The sequence below is a fragment of the Chiloscyllium punctatum genome, chromosome 2, assembly GCF_047496795.1.
Source record: "Chiloscyllium punctatum isolate Juve2018m chromosome 2, sChiPun1.3, whole genome shotgun sequence".
Taxonomy (NCBI): domain Eukaryota; kingdom Metazoa; phylum Chordata; class Chondrichthyes; order Orectolobiformes; family Hemiscylliidae; genus Chiloscyllium; species Chiloscyllium punctatum.
The window spans coordinates 45,616,379-45,634,298 of record NC_092740.1 but is presented as its reverse complement, the minus strand read 5'-3'; the positions used below and the strand labels follow the sequence as shown (position 1 = coordinate 45,634,298).

At 38.3% G+C, this 17,920-nt stretch overlaps 1 protein-coding gene across 7 annotated transcripts in view; it reads left to right on the top strand.

Moving 5' to 3' along the window:
* The window catches only part of fcho2 (FCH and mu domain containing endocytic adaptor 2), a 200,581-nt gene extending 192,147 nt beyond the window's left edge, over positions 1-8,434 (top strand). For all 7 annotated transcript variants that reach the window (XM_072581751.1, XM_072581769.1, XM_072581760.1 and 4 more), the window contains 2 exons: positions 106-270; positions 3,527-8,434. In XM_072581751.1, coding sequence (XP_072437852.1) covers positions 106-270; positions 3,527-3,549 — 188 coding nt within the window. In that variant the 3' untranslated portion in view covers positions 3,550-8,434. The remainder of the gene's footprint in view (positions 1-105; positions 271-3,526) is intronic.
* The last annotated feature ends 9,486 nt before the right edge of the window (positions 8,435-17,920 follow it).

Sequence of the window (17,920 nt, the reverse complement as noted above, 5' to 3'; positions counted from 1 at the left end):
ATGTACTGATGGAAGTATTGTTAAAGAGGGAGTTCCAGGATTTTGAGCCAGTAATGAATTTGTTTGCATGCATTACTGCACATTGAACTACTCCTATTCTTTCAGGTTCTGGATCCCTCAGAGCAAAATTTGACGTGTCAGAAGGTCCAACCAAGCCATCAACTCTTGCAGTCCAATTTCTCAGTGAAGGATCCACACTATCAGGAGCAGATGTAGAGCTTGTAGGCACTGGTTATAGACTTTCTTTAATAAAGAAGAGATTTGCTACAGGTAAGAGCTGCAGAGCCTATAGACTTCTGGATACAATTGAACAATCATGGAGTGACTTATTAAAGTTTAAGAAACAGGCACACTAGGGTTGTAGTTGTATATGTTTCTGGCCTCAAAATCTAGAAATTCATTCAAATCCCATCATGGGATTTTGCAGATTATAGTTCAGTCTTTAGATATGGAGAGCTTGTTTTTCCAAGTGAGAGAAACTAGAAGGTTGCCATCTCAGGATGACGGTCAGCTATTTAGAGCAGAAATAAGAAAATATTTCCACTCACTGTTGGGAATTTTTGCAATATGATTCTGATGATTCGTAATGAAGGGCTTTTGCCCGAAACATCAATTTTCCTGCTCCTGGGATGCTGGCTGACCTGCTATGCTTTTCCAGCACCACTCTAATCTCGACTCTGGTTTCCAGCATTTGCGGTCCTTGTTTTTACCTAATCCTCTATCAGTGTTAATGTACTTCCATATCAGATGATAAAATTTGAAATAAGTAAAAATGTAATGATGACTACGCATCCATGTCCATTGCCATAAAACCTGATCGAGTTCACTAATGTCCTTTGGGGAAAGAAATTGCCATCCTTACCTGGTCTGGCCTACATGTGACTCCAGACCCACATCAAGGTGTGTCTGAATTGCCCTCTGCGCTGTTAAGGATAGGTGATAAATACTGGCCATTGACACCCTCATCCCGTGAATGGATGAAAAAAAAAGTGTGGACCTTTTGAAAATCCAAATATAATACATCCATTGCTTTCCCATTATCTACTCGCTTGTAATCTCCTCGAATAATTCTAGTAAAGTTGTCAGGTTTGATTTTCTTTTCATGAAGCCATGCTGATGCTACTTAATCATGTATCTTTTCTATAGTAAGCTGTGCAATTTTGCTACAGAAAATCTGCAGCCTTTCTAAATACAGTGATTGAGCACCAGGTTAAATAACTAAATAAAAACCTACCAAGTCAGCTTTTATTCTAGAGTCTGACTTGTCTTGTAGTACCATCAGTTGGGAATCATAAAAACTGCTACTTTTTAAAATTCTTTCCATTTAAAATTAAGATTGGATTGTTGTGATATACTAATCAAGATTGATGACAAATTAAGCATCAGTTTCCACAGCACTGAATTTAGTCTCTCATCCATCAGAATTTAACTAGAATCATAGAGTCCCTCCAGAGTGGCCTGTTTCCACACTGCAAGGATTCTAAAAGTCTAGTTAAACTCTGGTGGATGAGAGACTAAATGCAATGCTTTGGAAACTGATGCTAGGGACAAGAAATATAAAAGTAAGATTAAAATATCAACATCTTGAAAACTAGCATAACCATAGGATGCTGTTACTTACTGTATGCACCCGAGTAATAGTCGATTTTTTTGACTACTTTTTAAGGCTAAATTTATGAGTTTGACTATTACATGGATACTACTTTTGAGGGGCTGAAATTCACACCCATCAAAATTCATACTGTACCATTAGCAGAAGCCCAATTGATCTCTAAACGAATAAAGAAAAAAAACCCAAATTATGGTAATTCTGAAAAGTCAGAGCGGAAAACAACAGCCAGCGGATTGGAAAACTGGGAGCAGAGCAACTGGCAGACTAGAAATCTGGAGCGTGACATCCGGCACACTGACTCATAAACATTGATCTGTTAGCTGTGAAGAATTAGGGTCAACTTTTCCACAAGATATATGGAAAATTCCAGGCTATTTGGCCAAAAATAGGTGGTCGACTTTTACATGAAATTGGCTATTACTCGGGTATATATATGGTAAGTAGTCTCTCAAGTAATATTTAAAAATATTCTTTGATGTAGCCACTACAGGAAAGTCTGAGGTCAGAGGACTGTAAGACTATAAGACATAGAGCCAAAATCGGGCATTTGGCATGTTGAGTCTGGCAGCCATTTCATAAGGTTATGGCTGAGATCAAATCCACTCTACTTTTCCCCTATTTTGTCCATAATCTATTCCCTTACTGATGAAAAATCTGTTTATCTCAGCCTTGAATATGCCTAACAACCTAGCCATTAAAGCCATTTGTGATAAAGAATTCCACAGATTCCTTAGCCTCTGAGAAAAGAAATTCCTTTTCACCGCTGACGTAAATGTTGGACCCTTTATTCTGAGATGTGTTCTCTGGTCCTAGACACTCCCAAAGCCATTTATTTGCAATTCCATTGATTTGAACTTTTAAATTTAGAGAAAGTACTCCTCAATGTTAAATCTTTAACTTCAACCTAATTGATTATCCTGAGTTTCTTTCTTGTGAGATGTGGTGGCGTGTTGCATGAATGCCCACAAACTGAGAGCTTAGACATTGACAGCTTCAAATTACCTTCAGATTTCTAACCAAATTCTTACAGTCTGGAAGCTGCAAGAACTAAGCTTTTCTACTAAGGTAACTGATTTTCCTAGACTTCTATCAGAAGAGAAACTGCATTTGCTTCTGACCTCAGTCAAGTCTCCTCCAAAATACCTTTAAAACTTTCAATTTCTGGTTTTCTATACTAAAATCAATCCACAGTTATTTTGAACTGAAAGAAAGCTAAAAGCTTCAATGTTTACCCATCTTTTGTAAATACCCAATATAAACAATTTTCCATTTGCTCATCATAGGAGGCTATAGCACTTTCTGAGAAATACTTTATTAGATTAGTGTGGTGCTGAAAAAGCCAAGCAGGTCAGGCAGTATCCATGGAGCAGGAGAATGATGAAGGGCTTATGCCCGAAATGTCAATTCTCCTGCTCCTCGGATGCTGCCTGACCTGCTGTGCTTTTCTATCACGACACTCTCGACTCTGATCTCCAGCATCTGCAGTCCTCACTTTCTCCTATATTAGATCATTGTTCCAGAACATTGCTCTGACCTTTTTTACGTTGAAAGCACTTCACAAAATTAACCAACCCCCATATGCCACTACTTTGAAATCTAAACACCAAAAATGATATGAATGTATATAAATTATGTGCCTTTCATCACAAGTTGTGCAAAAAAAATTGCATTTGACTTTTTTTCAAAATAAAATATTGTTCTGTTGAGCATTCTGTAGCTTCTCTGTTCCCATTTGGTTCATGCTAATTATAGATTAATAAATTGCTCAATGGCAATGATTTTTTAAGAGCTGTGCACAAAATAATCTATGGTATGTCATTATTGGGGAGTTTTCATTTTAAATTGGATTTCTGTTCTTCATGTGTATGGGATATGTCTTTGAAGAAAGTGTTAATTGTTTTCTCTCCTGAACAGGCCGATACATGGCAGATTGCTGACAGTTCCATCAGCACATTGAATCTCGGTGAAGGACAAGTTGACTGTCAGGTGTTTATTTTGATGGTACATTTGTACTTGCCTTCCAGCTACAATTAGTACTGCATTCAGGAGTACAAGATGGACAAGAAGAGTATTTTCAAGGATATGAAAACTTTAAAATTTAAATTCTGCCTTTGCCTGTTTTGGTCATTGGATTATAAGGAAAATCCATACTACACAATTTAAACATGCACTTTCTTTTAGAAAAAAAAAGTCATTTTGGGGGAGAATAAGTTGTATTTTTATTACATTAAATTAGCACTGATGTGATTTTCAACACTGTTTAATTGTTTTGAAACCTGCAATATTCAGGAAGTATAAAGTAAATGTCTTTGAATACATGATTTTATTTAGACTTTAATGAAGAGCAACAAGTGATCAGTAGTTATGCTGAAAATGTAAAAATGTATAATGTATATCAAACACACATAAATATATATAATAGATGAACCAGCATTAACCATTTGCCTTCACTGTGCTTCTATTGTGTAAACATATATAATTTTACAAATTACCAAGTTTAGCTGATTGTAAGGTTTGCTCTTGCAACAAAAAAATTTAAATCAATGACAAATCTATAAGTTGCAGAAATTTATATAGGTGAATATGAACTGTTCTACAACTTTTCTGATTCAATGTTGTATTCTTGTGCCATACAAGGAGGTACTTTTCTGAGGGGCGGTGCCATGTACGTCATAAACTAACATAACGCAAAGTTTTGGTCATGATTGTAACTGGAGAATATTTGAATGATGGTGAGTTGTAGTGCTTGTTACAGAACTCTTAAGGACTCTGAACTCTTACCCTGAAGCAAGGATTGTTGGGAGTTGGTAGGATGAAAAATCATCTGGAACTATACTATTGGCAAAGTAACTTTCGTAGTCTTCAGCTTAATTCTGGAACATTGCTGCAGACCATTAAATTATTTGTGTATTTGGATTGTTAGTGCACATCCAATTGTCAATTTGTGGGTTATTAATTTTTAAGTTTTTATACACATGCAGATATAATAAAACCAAGTTATTATACCAATGATCATTGCAAAAAACTTTCAAATTTGCGAAAAGGCCCACAATGTCACAAGCAGTACAAAAAAAGAGTTCAGAACAAACTGCCAGTTCATTGCAAGGTGAAGAATACTGAATTGTTTTTATTTACAGTGCAATTAATGAATATATTTCTGTACAATTGAATTATCACTAATCCCTATAAAATTGGCTACCAATCATTTGGGACCTATTGCCATTACTGCTTTATCCACTCAGCGCGTCCTCTTACTGTGGGCTTCCTGTTGTCAATATAGATGCACTAAAACAACTGTCTATAGTTGAGATTATTTTGTGAAGACTGAGAATGTAGGTGCTGGTCTACAATTACACATATTTTTGTTATCCAAAAGATAGCAGCATTTTTAAAAATTTATCTTAGGGGTGGTATTCCAGTACTTTTTTGAACTGGGAGTGCCTGGATTTATCTGTCCTTTTTTAAGTGTACTTGTGTTACTTCAGAAATTAAATAAATGTCATCTGGTATTTCACCAGGTTATCTTGTTGAGCAAAACTGGAAGTGTTTTTATATCTTGCAGAGTTTCAGGTCAATTTATTATTTTGCCTAATTGTATATACACACACACAGATAAAAGCCCTTAAAAAACCCCAACACACAATGTACTGAAGCTAAGGTTCACGTGCCAGCATTGAGACTTATTTTATGGAAGTTTGTTTTTCAAAACAAAAAGTGCCTTTATGTCAATTATTGTGCCACTAGGTTTTTTCAATGAAAATCTATTAAGCTAATTATTCTTATGTATGAATATTTCAAAAATTTGTATATAAATATGCTATAATCCTTAAATACTTTTGTATTTGGACTTGAAAGGGAAATGAATGAGATAAAACTGGAGTCTGTGGTAAACAGTGTATTTCAAAAATGTTATTTCTTTTGATGGGCTATTTGCAATAAACTGTAGCCATTGTATTGGGAAACATAAGATATTTGTGTTTTTAGCCTGCTAAATGATACACCTGCTGTTTAACATGTGATTTGCTATAATACTTCACATTCATGTAATATTTCATGATCAGGTGAGTGTTAAAATAATATTGGGGTGTAGAGAACACAGTCAACTTTTAAACAAAGTGTGAAAAACAGCAAAATATTTAAAAGGTTTAATTTTATTCCAGACTTTCTAGATTTAGCTATATAATGGGCATAAACTCCCATGGATTAGCAAAGCAATAAACCATCTGACTACTTTGCAGAGAAGCTGTCTGGTGATGCCTGCTGGAAATGTATCTACATGGATATTTTATGGGAACAGACTTGGAATTCATGGTTATGACCACCTGTTTGAATAATTCATTTGCTCTTTGCCCGGAATTGTACCTTCAAGAAGGCAAAAGCAAAACACTGGGATGCTGGAAATCTAAACTAAAAACAGCTGCTGGAGAAGCTGTGTGAGTCTGTGGAGAGAGAAACAGAGTTAATATTTAACATTAACAATGATTCATCTGCAGAATCCTAAGGTGTGGTAATTGTAAAAATTAAATGTAGAAAATACAATACATTTCACTTGCTTGTTATGCTATCAGTGGGCATTTTCAGCATGATTGGCAATTTGCCAGATGACATCACTAGAAACCTGGAGATCCTCTTAACTTGATTCTATATTAAAAATGAAATTGGGAAAGAAGAAATGAATGTCACGGTAATTGCTAGATCTTTATATGCAGCTTCTTTGAAGGTCTGTGGCAAGTATCATCGCTTTGATCATAATTCTTAACATAAGTACAACCAGCTGTCCAGAAGCTAAGAGGACAGATATTAGAAGGAAGGAAAGACTTGCATTCATTAGGCCTTTTGTAAATTCAGAATGTCCGAGTGCACTTTACCACTGATATTTTTGCAATATAGTCACTGTTGGTAATACAAAACAAATAAACCAATTTGCTTGAACTGTTGTCCAACAAACAGCAGATAATCAGACAATCCGTTTTAGTGGTGTTACTTGATGCTGGATATACATACAGCTTGGTTACATCTGAGAGTTCCTTTTTCTTTTTTGAAATACTACCAGGGGTTATTCTATGCCCATTTGAGAGGATAATGGAGCATTGGGTTGACGTCTCATCTAAAATACTGCACCTTCAACCACTAAACTGTCAGTCTCTCTTTTGCTCCAGACTGGAATGGAATTTGAACACAGACTTTCTGACCCAGAAGCAAGTTTACTACCACAGCCACAGAAAGTTTGATTTCTGTTCCATCCCTAAGTTAATTTCGAATAAAGCAGTCTTGGGATTTTATGGTTGAACTTGATATGCCTGTTTTAGAAGAGGGTTTAAAAAAAACAGCATCTGATTAAAATCCTGTGAGCTGTGATAAATAGTGATGATATGCTTGTGTTGATTGAGGACAGTATAGTACTTCATTCTGATCTTACCAATAGTGAATAATTTGTTAATACTTGCTGACTCAACTCATTAAAGCTAATCTCTTAAATGATAAATTGAGGGGTTGTTATCTCTGTGTGATTCAAATCAAAACATGTTTTACTGTGTCTGAATTTGAGTTGCCTGACTTTAAAATTGAAGAAAATCCAACTTATTCCTTGCTGTGTTGTTAGCATAGAAAGAAGCATAGGGAAGGCTGATGGGAATAGGACATGCCAGTTTTGAAGCCTGACACATTTGTTGCACAAAGGTTGTCTGACTCTCTACTGAACGAAAACTACCACCTGCAAGTTCTAATCCATCTTGGCTTGGAACTATATTCCTTCACTGTCTCTGGGTCAAAACCCTAGAACTTTGTAACAGCACTGTGATTCAACACCTCAAACAGGCTGCAGTGATTCAAGAAGACAGCACACTCCCAGCTTCTCCAAGGCAATTAGGACTGGGCAATAAATGCTGACCTAACCAGTAACAGCCACACCTGATCAACAAATTTTAAAAATTCTGAGCTTGGGTATGAAGCTCAAGGTTATTGTAAGGATTGGCAACAGCAGTTTATTGAATTATGCGTCACCATGAATATTTTTGAGTAAAACAATATTTGTCCCATTTCTTTAAGTAATTGAAATTGCTAAGTAATGCCAGAAATAAAGTTATGAAATAGTGCTATTTAAAAAGGTAGGATTAATAAAATGCTTATGTGGTATGTATGGAAACATGAATTTGAAATAAGTAAGTTATTTGTTATCATACAGTCAATTATGCAAAGAATAAATCAATATGCAATCGTTATTTAAGAAGAAAATGTAAATGGCAATTATTTCTTCCAATATCACCAAGCAATTTAACATGGTCCATATTGTCCTTTCTGACGTGACATTTGCTTATATAAATCGACATGAAACTAGTTGTGATATAATTTATGAAGATAAAACACCACCACTGAAACAGAACATGAACTTCCTGAATGTGATTTTCAATAAATCACAATATTTGTCCATTCTACAGTTGATTATATTGCAGAGTTTTATTATAATAGCTGAAACAAATGAAAATTTGTGAACATAAAATGGCTATAACTAATAAGTTGAATTGCATGTATGGAGCAAATATTTATAAATATGTATGAGATCAGTAATACCTTTTGAAAGCCTATATTAGATTATTCAAAATGTATGTGGGTGTGTAATCTACTAAGTATGAATATTTAGTGAACTCGTTCTTGCATCCTTGTAGTGATGGCTTTTCAGATCATCTAAACCAGATTGTGAATCTATTGATTTACTTTCTTCAAATATCCAGGTTCTTTTGATTTTCATGGTGCTAATTTTATCAGTGTATCTTGTTACATCTTTTAAATATGCTCCTATAAATAAATATACTATAAGTTTGATTACTGTGTGCTGTATGAAATTCTTGTACTTATCAGAGAATGTTTTCACTGGAAATTAATCACCACTTAAGCATATTTCCCATGCAGCCTCAATTTTGAGATTGGTGGGAGAAGTTCAAGGATAGGGCTCAACTTGACATGTTAGTCTGCTCAGACTTCAGGCAAGAAGAAGAGAATACCTCTGTCAATGGGGTTCTTTACACGTCGGGCACCCAAAAGGTGTTTTCACGAGACTTTACAATAGGAAACCTTCCCCTGTCTTCATCCCACCTTGAGATCACCTTACTTACCTTTTCCAGGACTGCAAAACTTTGAATCACTGGATGGCTAGTGGTCACAATCCTGACGACTCCTGGTACTGATGCTGTTTGATTATAGAGCTACTAGCCCAGTCTTATTCATAAGAATCTGAATCTTTGGGATTGTCCATCCTAGTGGGCTGTCGTTGTTCCATCTATGTGTATGTTCAAGACTACAGTTGATAGATCTTTGAATACTGTGGGAATTAAGGGAGTTGAGTTCCATGATCTTATTAAATGGTGTAAAAAATTGAAGATCTGTTAAGTATATTCCTGCTATTTCTTACTTTACACATGTGTTAGTCTTGTAGAGTTGATTCCAGGCAATAAACATAAAACTCTTTTTTTAAAAAAAACTGGCTGAGAATGTCATCTTTTGCTTTGTGTTTTTCTGGAAAAAGAGAAATAATTGAGGTTCATTTCAAGGTCAGTCCAGCTACAAAAGATTACCTGAGGTGCCACCCTTGGGACTAATCCTTAAAAAGATGATAATGAAGACTTCCAATGATCTGTAGTGGAGAATTGATAGAAATCCTGTATCTCAAAGTGAGAATTCAGAATTTTGTCGGTGATAAATACCACAATAAATATTTAAGTCAGGGTGAGCTGTGAATTTGTTTGCATTCTCATGCATCTATCATTCTAAATGATGAATACTGTGGGATTGGGAGCAACTCAAAGAATATAAGTGGGAAAGTTGGGCTGATTTAATTCTGGTGATTAGTTGAATGGTGCCAAGATTCTTCAGTGCTTTTGCAGCTGCACCTACCTCATCAATTGCTGGAGTTCAGATTTATAAGACATAGGAGTGGAAGTAAGGCCATTTGGCCCATCGAGTCCACTCCGCCATTTAATCATGGCTGATGGGCATTTCAACTCCACTTACCCGCATTCTCCCCGTAGCCCTTAATTCCTTGTGACATCAAGAATTTATCAATCTCTGGCTTGGAGACATTTAGCGTCCCGACCTCCACTGCACTCCGAGGCAATGAATTCCACAGGCCCACCACTCTCTGGCTGAAGAAATGCCTCCGCATTTCTGTTCTGAATTGACCCTCTCTAATTCTAAGGCTGTGCCCACGGGTCCTAGTCTCCTTGCCTAATGGAAACAATTTCTTAGCGTCCACCCTTTCCATGCCATGTATTATCTTGTAAGTTTCTATTAGATCTCCCCTTAACCTTCTAAACTCCAATGAGTACAATCCCAGGATCCTCAGCCGTTCCTCGTATGTTAGACCTACCATTCCAGGGATTATCCGTGTGAATCTCCGCTGGACACGCTCCAGTGCCAGTATGTCCTTCCTGAGGTGTGGGGACCAAAACTGAACACAATACTCCAAATGGGGCCTAACCAGAGCTTTATAAAGTCTCAGTAGCACATTGCTGCTTTTATATTCCAACCCTCTTGAGATAAATGACAACATTGCATTCACTTTCTTAATCACGGATTCAACCTGCATGTTTACCTTTAGAGAATCCTCGACTAGCATTCCCTGATCCCTTTGTACTTTGGCTTTATGAATTTTCTCACCGTTTAGAAAGTAGTCCATGCTTGTATTCCTTTTTCCAAAGTGCAAGACCTCGCATTTGTTCACATTGAACTTCATCAGCCATTTCCTGGACCACTCTTCCAAACTGTCTAGATCTTTCTGCAGCCTTCCCACTTTCTCAGTACTACCTGCCTGTCCACCTAACTTCGTATCATCGGCAAACGTCACTAGAATGCCCCCAGTCCCTTCATCCAGATCATTAATATATAATGTGAACAGCTGCGGCCCCAACACTGAACCCTGTGGGACACCGCTTGTCACCGGCTGCCATTCCGAAAAAGACCCTCTTATCCCAACTCTCTGCCTTCTGTCAGACAGCCAATCCTCAATCCATACCAGTAGCTCACCTCGAACACTATGGGCCCTCACCTTACTCAGCAGCCTCCTGTGTGGCACCTTATCAAAGGCCTTTTGGAAGTCTAGATAGACCACATCCAATGGGTTTCCCTGCTTTAACCTACTTGTCACCTCTTAAAAAAATTCTAACAAGTTTGTCAGGCACGACCTCCCCTTACTAAATCCATGTTGACTTGTACTAATCTGACCCTACTCTTACAAGAATTTAGAAACCTCATTCTTAACAATGGATTCTAGAATTTTACCAACAACCGAGGTTAGGCTAATTGGCCTATAATTTTCCATCTTTTGTCTTGATCCTTTCTTGAACAATGGGGTTACAACAGCGAGCTTCCAATCATCCGGGACCTTCCCTAACTCCAGTGACTTTTGAAAGATCTCAACCAATGCCTCCGCTATTTCCTCAGCCACCTCCCTCAGAACTCTAGGATGTAGCCCATCGGGGCCAGGAGATTTGTTAATTTTAAGACCTTTTAGCTTTTCTAGCACTATCTCTTTTGTAATGGTAACACTACTCAACTCAGTCCCCTGACTCCCTTTAATTGTTGGGATATTACTCATGTCTTCCACTGTGAAGACTGATGCAAAGTACTCATTAAGTTCTCCAGCTATTTCCTTATCTCCCATCACTAGCCTTCCAGCATCAGTTTGAAGTGGCCCAATGTCTACTTTTGCCTGTCGGTTGTTTCTTATGTATTGAAAGAAACTTTTACTATAATTTCTAATATTACTGGCTAGCCTACCTTCATATTTGATCCTCTCCTTCCTTATCTCTCTCTTTGTTATCCTCTGTTTTTGTAGCCTTCCCAATCTTCTGATTTCCCAGTGCTCTTGGCCACTTTATAGGGTCTCTCTTTTTCTTTGATACAGTTCCTGACTTCCTTTGTCAGCCATGGCTGTCTAATCCCTCCCCGGATAATCTTTCTTTTATTGGGGATGAACCTCTGTACTGTGTCCTCAACTATACCCACAAACTCCTGCCATTTTTGCTCTACTGTCTTCCCTGCTAGGCTCTGCTTCCAGTCAATTTTCGACAGTTCCTCTCTCATGCCCTCATAATTACCTTTATTTAACCCATTACATCCGATTTTGCCTTCTCTCTTTCAAACTGCAGACTGAACTCTACCATATTATGATCGCTGCTTCCTAAGTGTTCCCTTACTTTAAGATCTTTTATAAAGTCTGGTTCATTACATAGCATTAGGTCCAAAATAGCCTGCTCCCTTGTGGGCTCCATAACAAGCTGTTCCAAAAGGCCATCCTGTAAGCATTCCAAGAATTCCCTTTCTTTGGATCCACTGGCAACGTTATTTACCCAGTCCACCTGCATATTGAAGTCCCCCATGATCATCGTGACCTTGCCTTTCTGACATGCCTTTTCTATTTCTCGGTACATGTTGCGTCTCTGGTCCTGACCACTGTTAGGAGGTCTGTACATAACTCCCATTATGGTTTTTTTTGCCTTTGTGGTTCCTCAATTCCCCCCACACAGACTCCACATCATCTGACCCTATGTCATTTTTATGTCTCATACCTCTGTTTGGACCAAGGTTGCAATGAAATTGGGAATACAGTAGTCCTGTTGGCTCATGCACTCAGGATTGCTGAGCAGCTTGCTGAAGAGCAGTAGGGATGAATCGTTACCACTTTGGTAATAATTTGATATCAGCTGATCGAGTTGTGATTGCTCAGTTTGAATATGTTCCATTTTTCACGAACACAATATAGTGGATATTTTTTCTCTCCCTGCTTGCCAGTGTTATAACTGTTCTGAAACAACTTAGTAAACATACAGCACAGATATTCAGTACTACAGCAACGGCATCACCAGGGTTGTCTTTACTGCAATCAGTTTTTCTTGATGCCACATGAAGATGTTGCCATCATAGAGGAAAGGTCCTTATCCATTTGATTTGAGAGATGTCTGCAAAGGATCATCCTGTTGGTACTACTGACTAAAGATGTTGGGTAATGCTTCAGCCTTTTGTTTTATGCTCCCATGTTGGGCTTTATCGGTATGACTAGCTGTTTTGAGTTGCCCTTACATCTGGAGAAATCCAGCAAAAGCACAGCCCTGGCTGTCTGGTTTTCAGGGTCTGTGGTGGCTTGCACAAATGCATCAGTTCTTATGAACAGGGATTTGGTGACTACACTGTATTTGTATACATGATCCCATACATGGCTCCTGAGAGTACTGGAATGCTTGTGATCAATTTTACCACGACTTTTGTAGCTAATGGCTAATTGGATTCCCATGCAATTCATGAAGACATAGGACTTGTTGAGAGAACTTGCATAGGTGAGGGTTGGAGCCTGTACCATCTTAAGTTATCTTTGCAAATTCTTGTCTTAGCGTTTTACAGATGGTTACTCTGCATGTGGTACATTCAGTTATGTCATTGATGATCGTCTGTGTGGCTTCTGGTTGTGATCAGTCTGTGCAGCCTTCCCCTGTGCTAGAGCATCTTGCCGTTCTGACAGGCACGGCATAAGGCCTTGGACCACCTGCTGAATGCTTTCAACTGTGCCTGAGTTTACATCGCTGCATGAACTTGACCAATTTTCCCTGACTGAAATGAACAAAGAAGGCAAAGATCTAGACATCAGAGCTTTTATGGAACTCTCCTGACCTGAGCACTTCTAATCAATCCAAAGAATGACCATACTTTGCATTAGCCATAACTTGGTCTCTACTCCATCCTCAACCTGTACTCTGCTGATATCCCTGTGTGTTTCACAGCCAAGACCCTGGACACACTTGCAGTGATCCTAGAGTCCTAACCCATCAATATATTTATGCTCTGTAATTCTTTGATCTTTCCTCCATCACACCCAACCCTCACTCTTTAACCCTTGCCCTACCTCATTGACCTTTTAGTCACCCATAACCAATTTTCGTTCACCCTATAGCCAGTCGTTCCTGTCATCAATGCTCAGTCCCCACTGAAACCACCCACTGACCCACTTTGCACTCAACCTGTAATCTATCATCTTGGACCCAATCTCTCTCATCTCTGACCTAATGTCTGTTACTCTTAGCTTTCAGGACTTCACTGTTTGCCTGTCCTATGTTAACCTTGATCACCTGTATGTATAGATTGACGTTCCTTTTATGGATCAATAGTTCATCTTCCTTCCTCTGATCCCCACGAGCTTTCATAGGGCTGACATCACGCTTGCTGCCTCTCTCCCATGTCTGCACAGCTACAATCAATTCTCCCTGTATCAATGCCACCTTTCCTGTTAGAAAAATCTCCCCAAACAAGACTTAAGGAGTCCTGCTCAGTAAAAATCCTTAAGGAAGGCTACCTCATCAGTTTCATGCCATCATTAACCAGTTGTTAGTATGCAAGTGTTTCTCAGTTGCCCTGTTATAAAGACAATTTAATCTAGTTTTCATGACTGCATGACAAATTAAACAAAATAGTTTTTAATTTGCCAACAATTAATTTTCAACTTTATCCCCATCTAAGTGGCATTAACATTTTGTTTCCCATGCAATAACATGTGTCCATCCACCTTGTTTCCTGGTCCACCACTGCTACTGGCAGGGCATTCCATGAACTCACAACTCACTGAGTAAAGAATCTACCCCTAACATCTGTCATATACCTACCACCCCTTAATTTAAAGCTGTGTCCCCTAGTAACAGCTGACTCCATTCGTGGAAAAAGGTTCTCATGGTCAACCTTATCTAAACCCCTAATCATCTTGTACACCTCTATCAAGTCACCCCTAAATCTTCTTTTCTCCAATGAAAACAGCCCCAAATGCCTCAGCCTTTCCTCATACGATCTTCCTACCAAACCAGACAACATCCTGGTAAGCCTCTTCTGCACCCGTTAAATTTAGGTATACATTGCAGTATCTAATTCTTGCATACATACCACAGTGTAGATCATTAGACTATAAGATATGGTCTTTAAGATGTATCTAGACAGATACATGAATGGGCAGGGAGCAGAGGGTTATTGATCCTTAGAAAATAGGTAACAGTTTTAGGAAGATGATCTGGATTGGTGCATGCTTGGAGGGTCAAAGGACCTGTTCCTGTGCTATAATTTTCTTTGTTCCTACATAGAAGCATAATTAGGCTCTGGATGTAGGTTTGCTCACTGAGCTGCAACGTTGCATCATCATACTAGGTGACATCTTCAGTGAGTCTCTGGGCAAAGCACTGCTGATGTTTCCTGCTTTCGATGTATATGTTTGGGTTTCTTTGGGTTGGTGATGTCATTTCCTGTTCATTTTCTCAGGGGGTGGTAAATGGGGTCCAAGTCAATATGCTTGTTCGTAGAGTTCCGATTGGAATGCCATGCTTCTAGGAATTCTCGTGCGTGTCTCTGTTTGGCTTGTCCTAGGATGGATGTGTTATCCCAGTCGAAGTGGTGTCCTTCCTTATCTGTATGTCAGAATACTAGTTGATGGCTAGTTGATATTCATGTATCGTGGCTACTTTTCTGTCTGTCCAATGTAGTGTTTGTTACAGTTCTTGCACGGTATTTTGTAAATGACATTTGTTTTGCTTGTTGTCTGTATCGAGTCTTTCAAGTTCATTAGCTGCTGTTTTAGTGTGTTGGTGGGTTTGTGAGCTACCATGATGCCAAGGGTTCTGAGTAGTCTGGCAGTCATTTCCGAGATGTCGTTGATGTAGGGGAAAGTGACTAGGGTTTCTGGACACGTTTTGTCTGCTTGTTTGGGTTTGTTGCTGAAATATTGATGGACTGTGTTCATTGGATACCCATTCCTTTTAAGTACATTGTATAAGTGATGCTCCTCTGCTCTGCATATTTCCTCTGTGCTGCAGTGTGTGGTGGCTCATTGAACGAATGTTCTGATGTAGCTTCATTTGTGGATGTTGGGATGATTGCTTCTGTAGTTCAATATTTGGTCCGTATGTGTTGTTTTCCTGTAGATACTAGTTTGAAGTTCCCCATTGGCTGTTCACTCTACTGTGACATCTAAGAATGCCAGTTTGTTGTTGTTTTCCTCCTCGTTAGTGAATTTTATGCCAGTAAGGGCATTATTGATGGTCTTGAAGGTTTCCCTCTAATTTGTTTCATTTAGTGATGACAAAGGTGTGATGAGAGAAACCTAGGGGTTCACATGCTCTGGCCTTTCAAAATAACAGGATGAGTTGATAAAATAGTATACAAAGTATAAGAACATGGATGTTAATTCTCTATAAGGCATCAGTGTGACCTCCACTAGAACACTGTTCAATTCCAACAACACCTAATATAGGGAACCCAAAACTGCTCACAATATTCGAAATGTTGGAAATGGATCCAAATCAATCAATGTATATTGAAAGATCCTTTCATTACTGCTGATACCATCAGTTTAAAGAAGAATTTTCAAAATAAATGCTTTCACCTGGTCCTGGCTTACCCTATAAACTTAGACAATGTCCTTACCTTGTGCTTCCATGCATAAATAGATAAAGCCTGACAACACTTTAGACATAATACTTGACAAAAATATTTTCAAACAATAGCCCCATTTGGATTCAATATTTTCCTTATGGTATTTGAAACAAATTGATAGCTCTGCTGTGTTACAATATAACCTGGAACACTTGAAATGCGTAAGAGTAATCTAAAAGGTCTGTGATCTTTGGTATATTCTAACCAAACAAATGCTTCAATTTATCAAAGCAATCTCAAAACCAAAACCAATTAACAAGCCAACCACAGCTAAATTAAGAAATATGTTACCTGTGTTTCAAGTTTGGTCAGTTAATCAATTAGAATGATTTCAAATCTATCACATAAATGTTATAATAATCAATAATGGATCATCATATGTTTATATTTAGCAAGTTAGGCCTGCTTCACTTCAATGTAATTAGATTTTTATAGCTACTGCGTACTCAGCACAAGTTTTACATTGTGCGGAATTTGATTACATAATAACTGAACACAAGAAATTGGAGCTGGATAAGGTCACTGACTCATCAAGCCATCTCCATACTTAATGATTGATCTTGGGCTTTCACTTCACCTTCCTCCAAGGTTATCATATCCCTTGAAACTAAAACCCTGTCTATCCCATCCCTAAATACATTCCTCAATGGAGCATCCACCACACCTTTTTGTAGAGAATTCCATAGATATGCAATCCTTTGAGTGAATTAGTTTCTGCTTATATCAGTTCGAAATGATGGGCCCCTTATTTAAGACTGAGGTTCCATATTTTAGATTCCCCATAAAATGGAGAATGATCTCTTAATCATGCTCCTTCAGAATCGTATATGTTTCAATGAGATTGTCTTTAATTTTCTAAACTCCAAAAGATATAGACCTGATTTACTCAGCCTTTCATCATATGAGAACCCCTCATTTTGGGGATTAATGTAGTGGTTCTTCATTGCACTATTTCCAGTGCAAGTATATCCTTTCTTAACTATTGAAATAAAAACTGCACACAATACTCCAGATGTGATTCCACCAAAACTGTGTACACGTTTATCAAAATTTCTTTATATCTGTACTTCAATCCTTGCAATAAAAGCTAACATAACATTTATCTTACTAATTGGTGGTGTACCCACATGCTGAGTCAGATGCAGATCAGATTCGGCAAGTCCACACCAACTCTCCAAAGAGCAACCCATCCAGACCCATTCCTCTGCATTCACCTCTGACTTGTGCACCTAACACTACGGGCAATTTAGCATGGCCAATTCACCTAACCTGCACATTTTTGGACTGTGGCAAGAAACTGGAGCACCCAGAGGAAACCCAGGCAGACATTGGGAGAATATTGTGATAATGGGTCTATGGCACTATGGAAGTCGTATTTTGACCTTGGTGGGAGTGTAGATTGACCAAGATTACATATAGGTTATAGGTATTGAGGCAGGATTACACAAACTGGACTGGTATTCCCAGGAATACGTATGAAGAAATACTTTGATTGTGGAATTTTCTGACTATGGAACCTTTAAACTCTAAGCCACGCCATTCAGGGAAGCGCCAAGGGTAATTGCATGTCTCCCGAAAAAAAAATGCATTAGACGTTAGTTCAATGAATAATTTCAGTCTGAGATGGCAGCTTTTTGCTAGGCAAAGGCAGGAAGGGATGTAAGAAGCGAGATGTATGGAATTCAGGTATCATTTCGAAGGGGCTGATTGGGAACCCTACAAAGTTGGTGAAAAGCTGCCGTCCTTCTCACTGAGACCTTTGCCCAGAAATAGCACATTTGGAGCAGAGAAGTGTCATTCTTAAGGAGTTTGTATTTTATATAGCACCCGATGGTAAAACGATCTCGGAGTGGC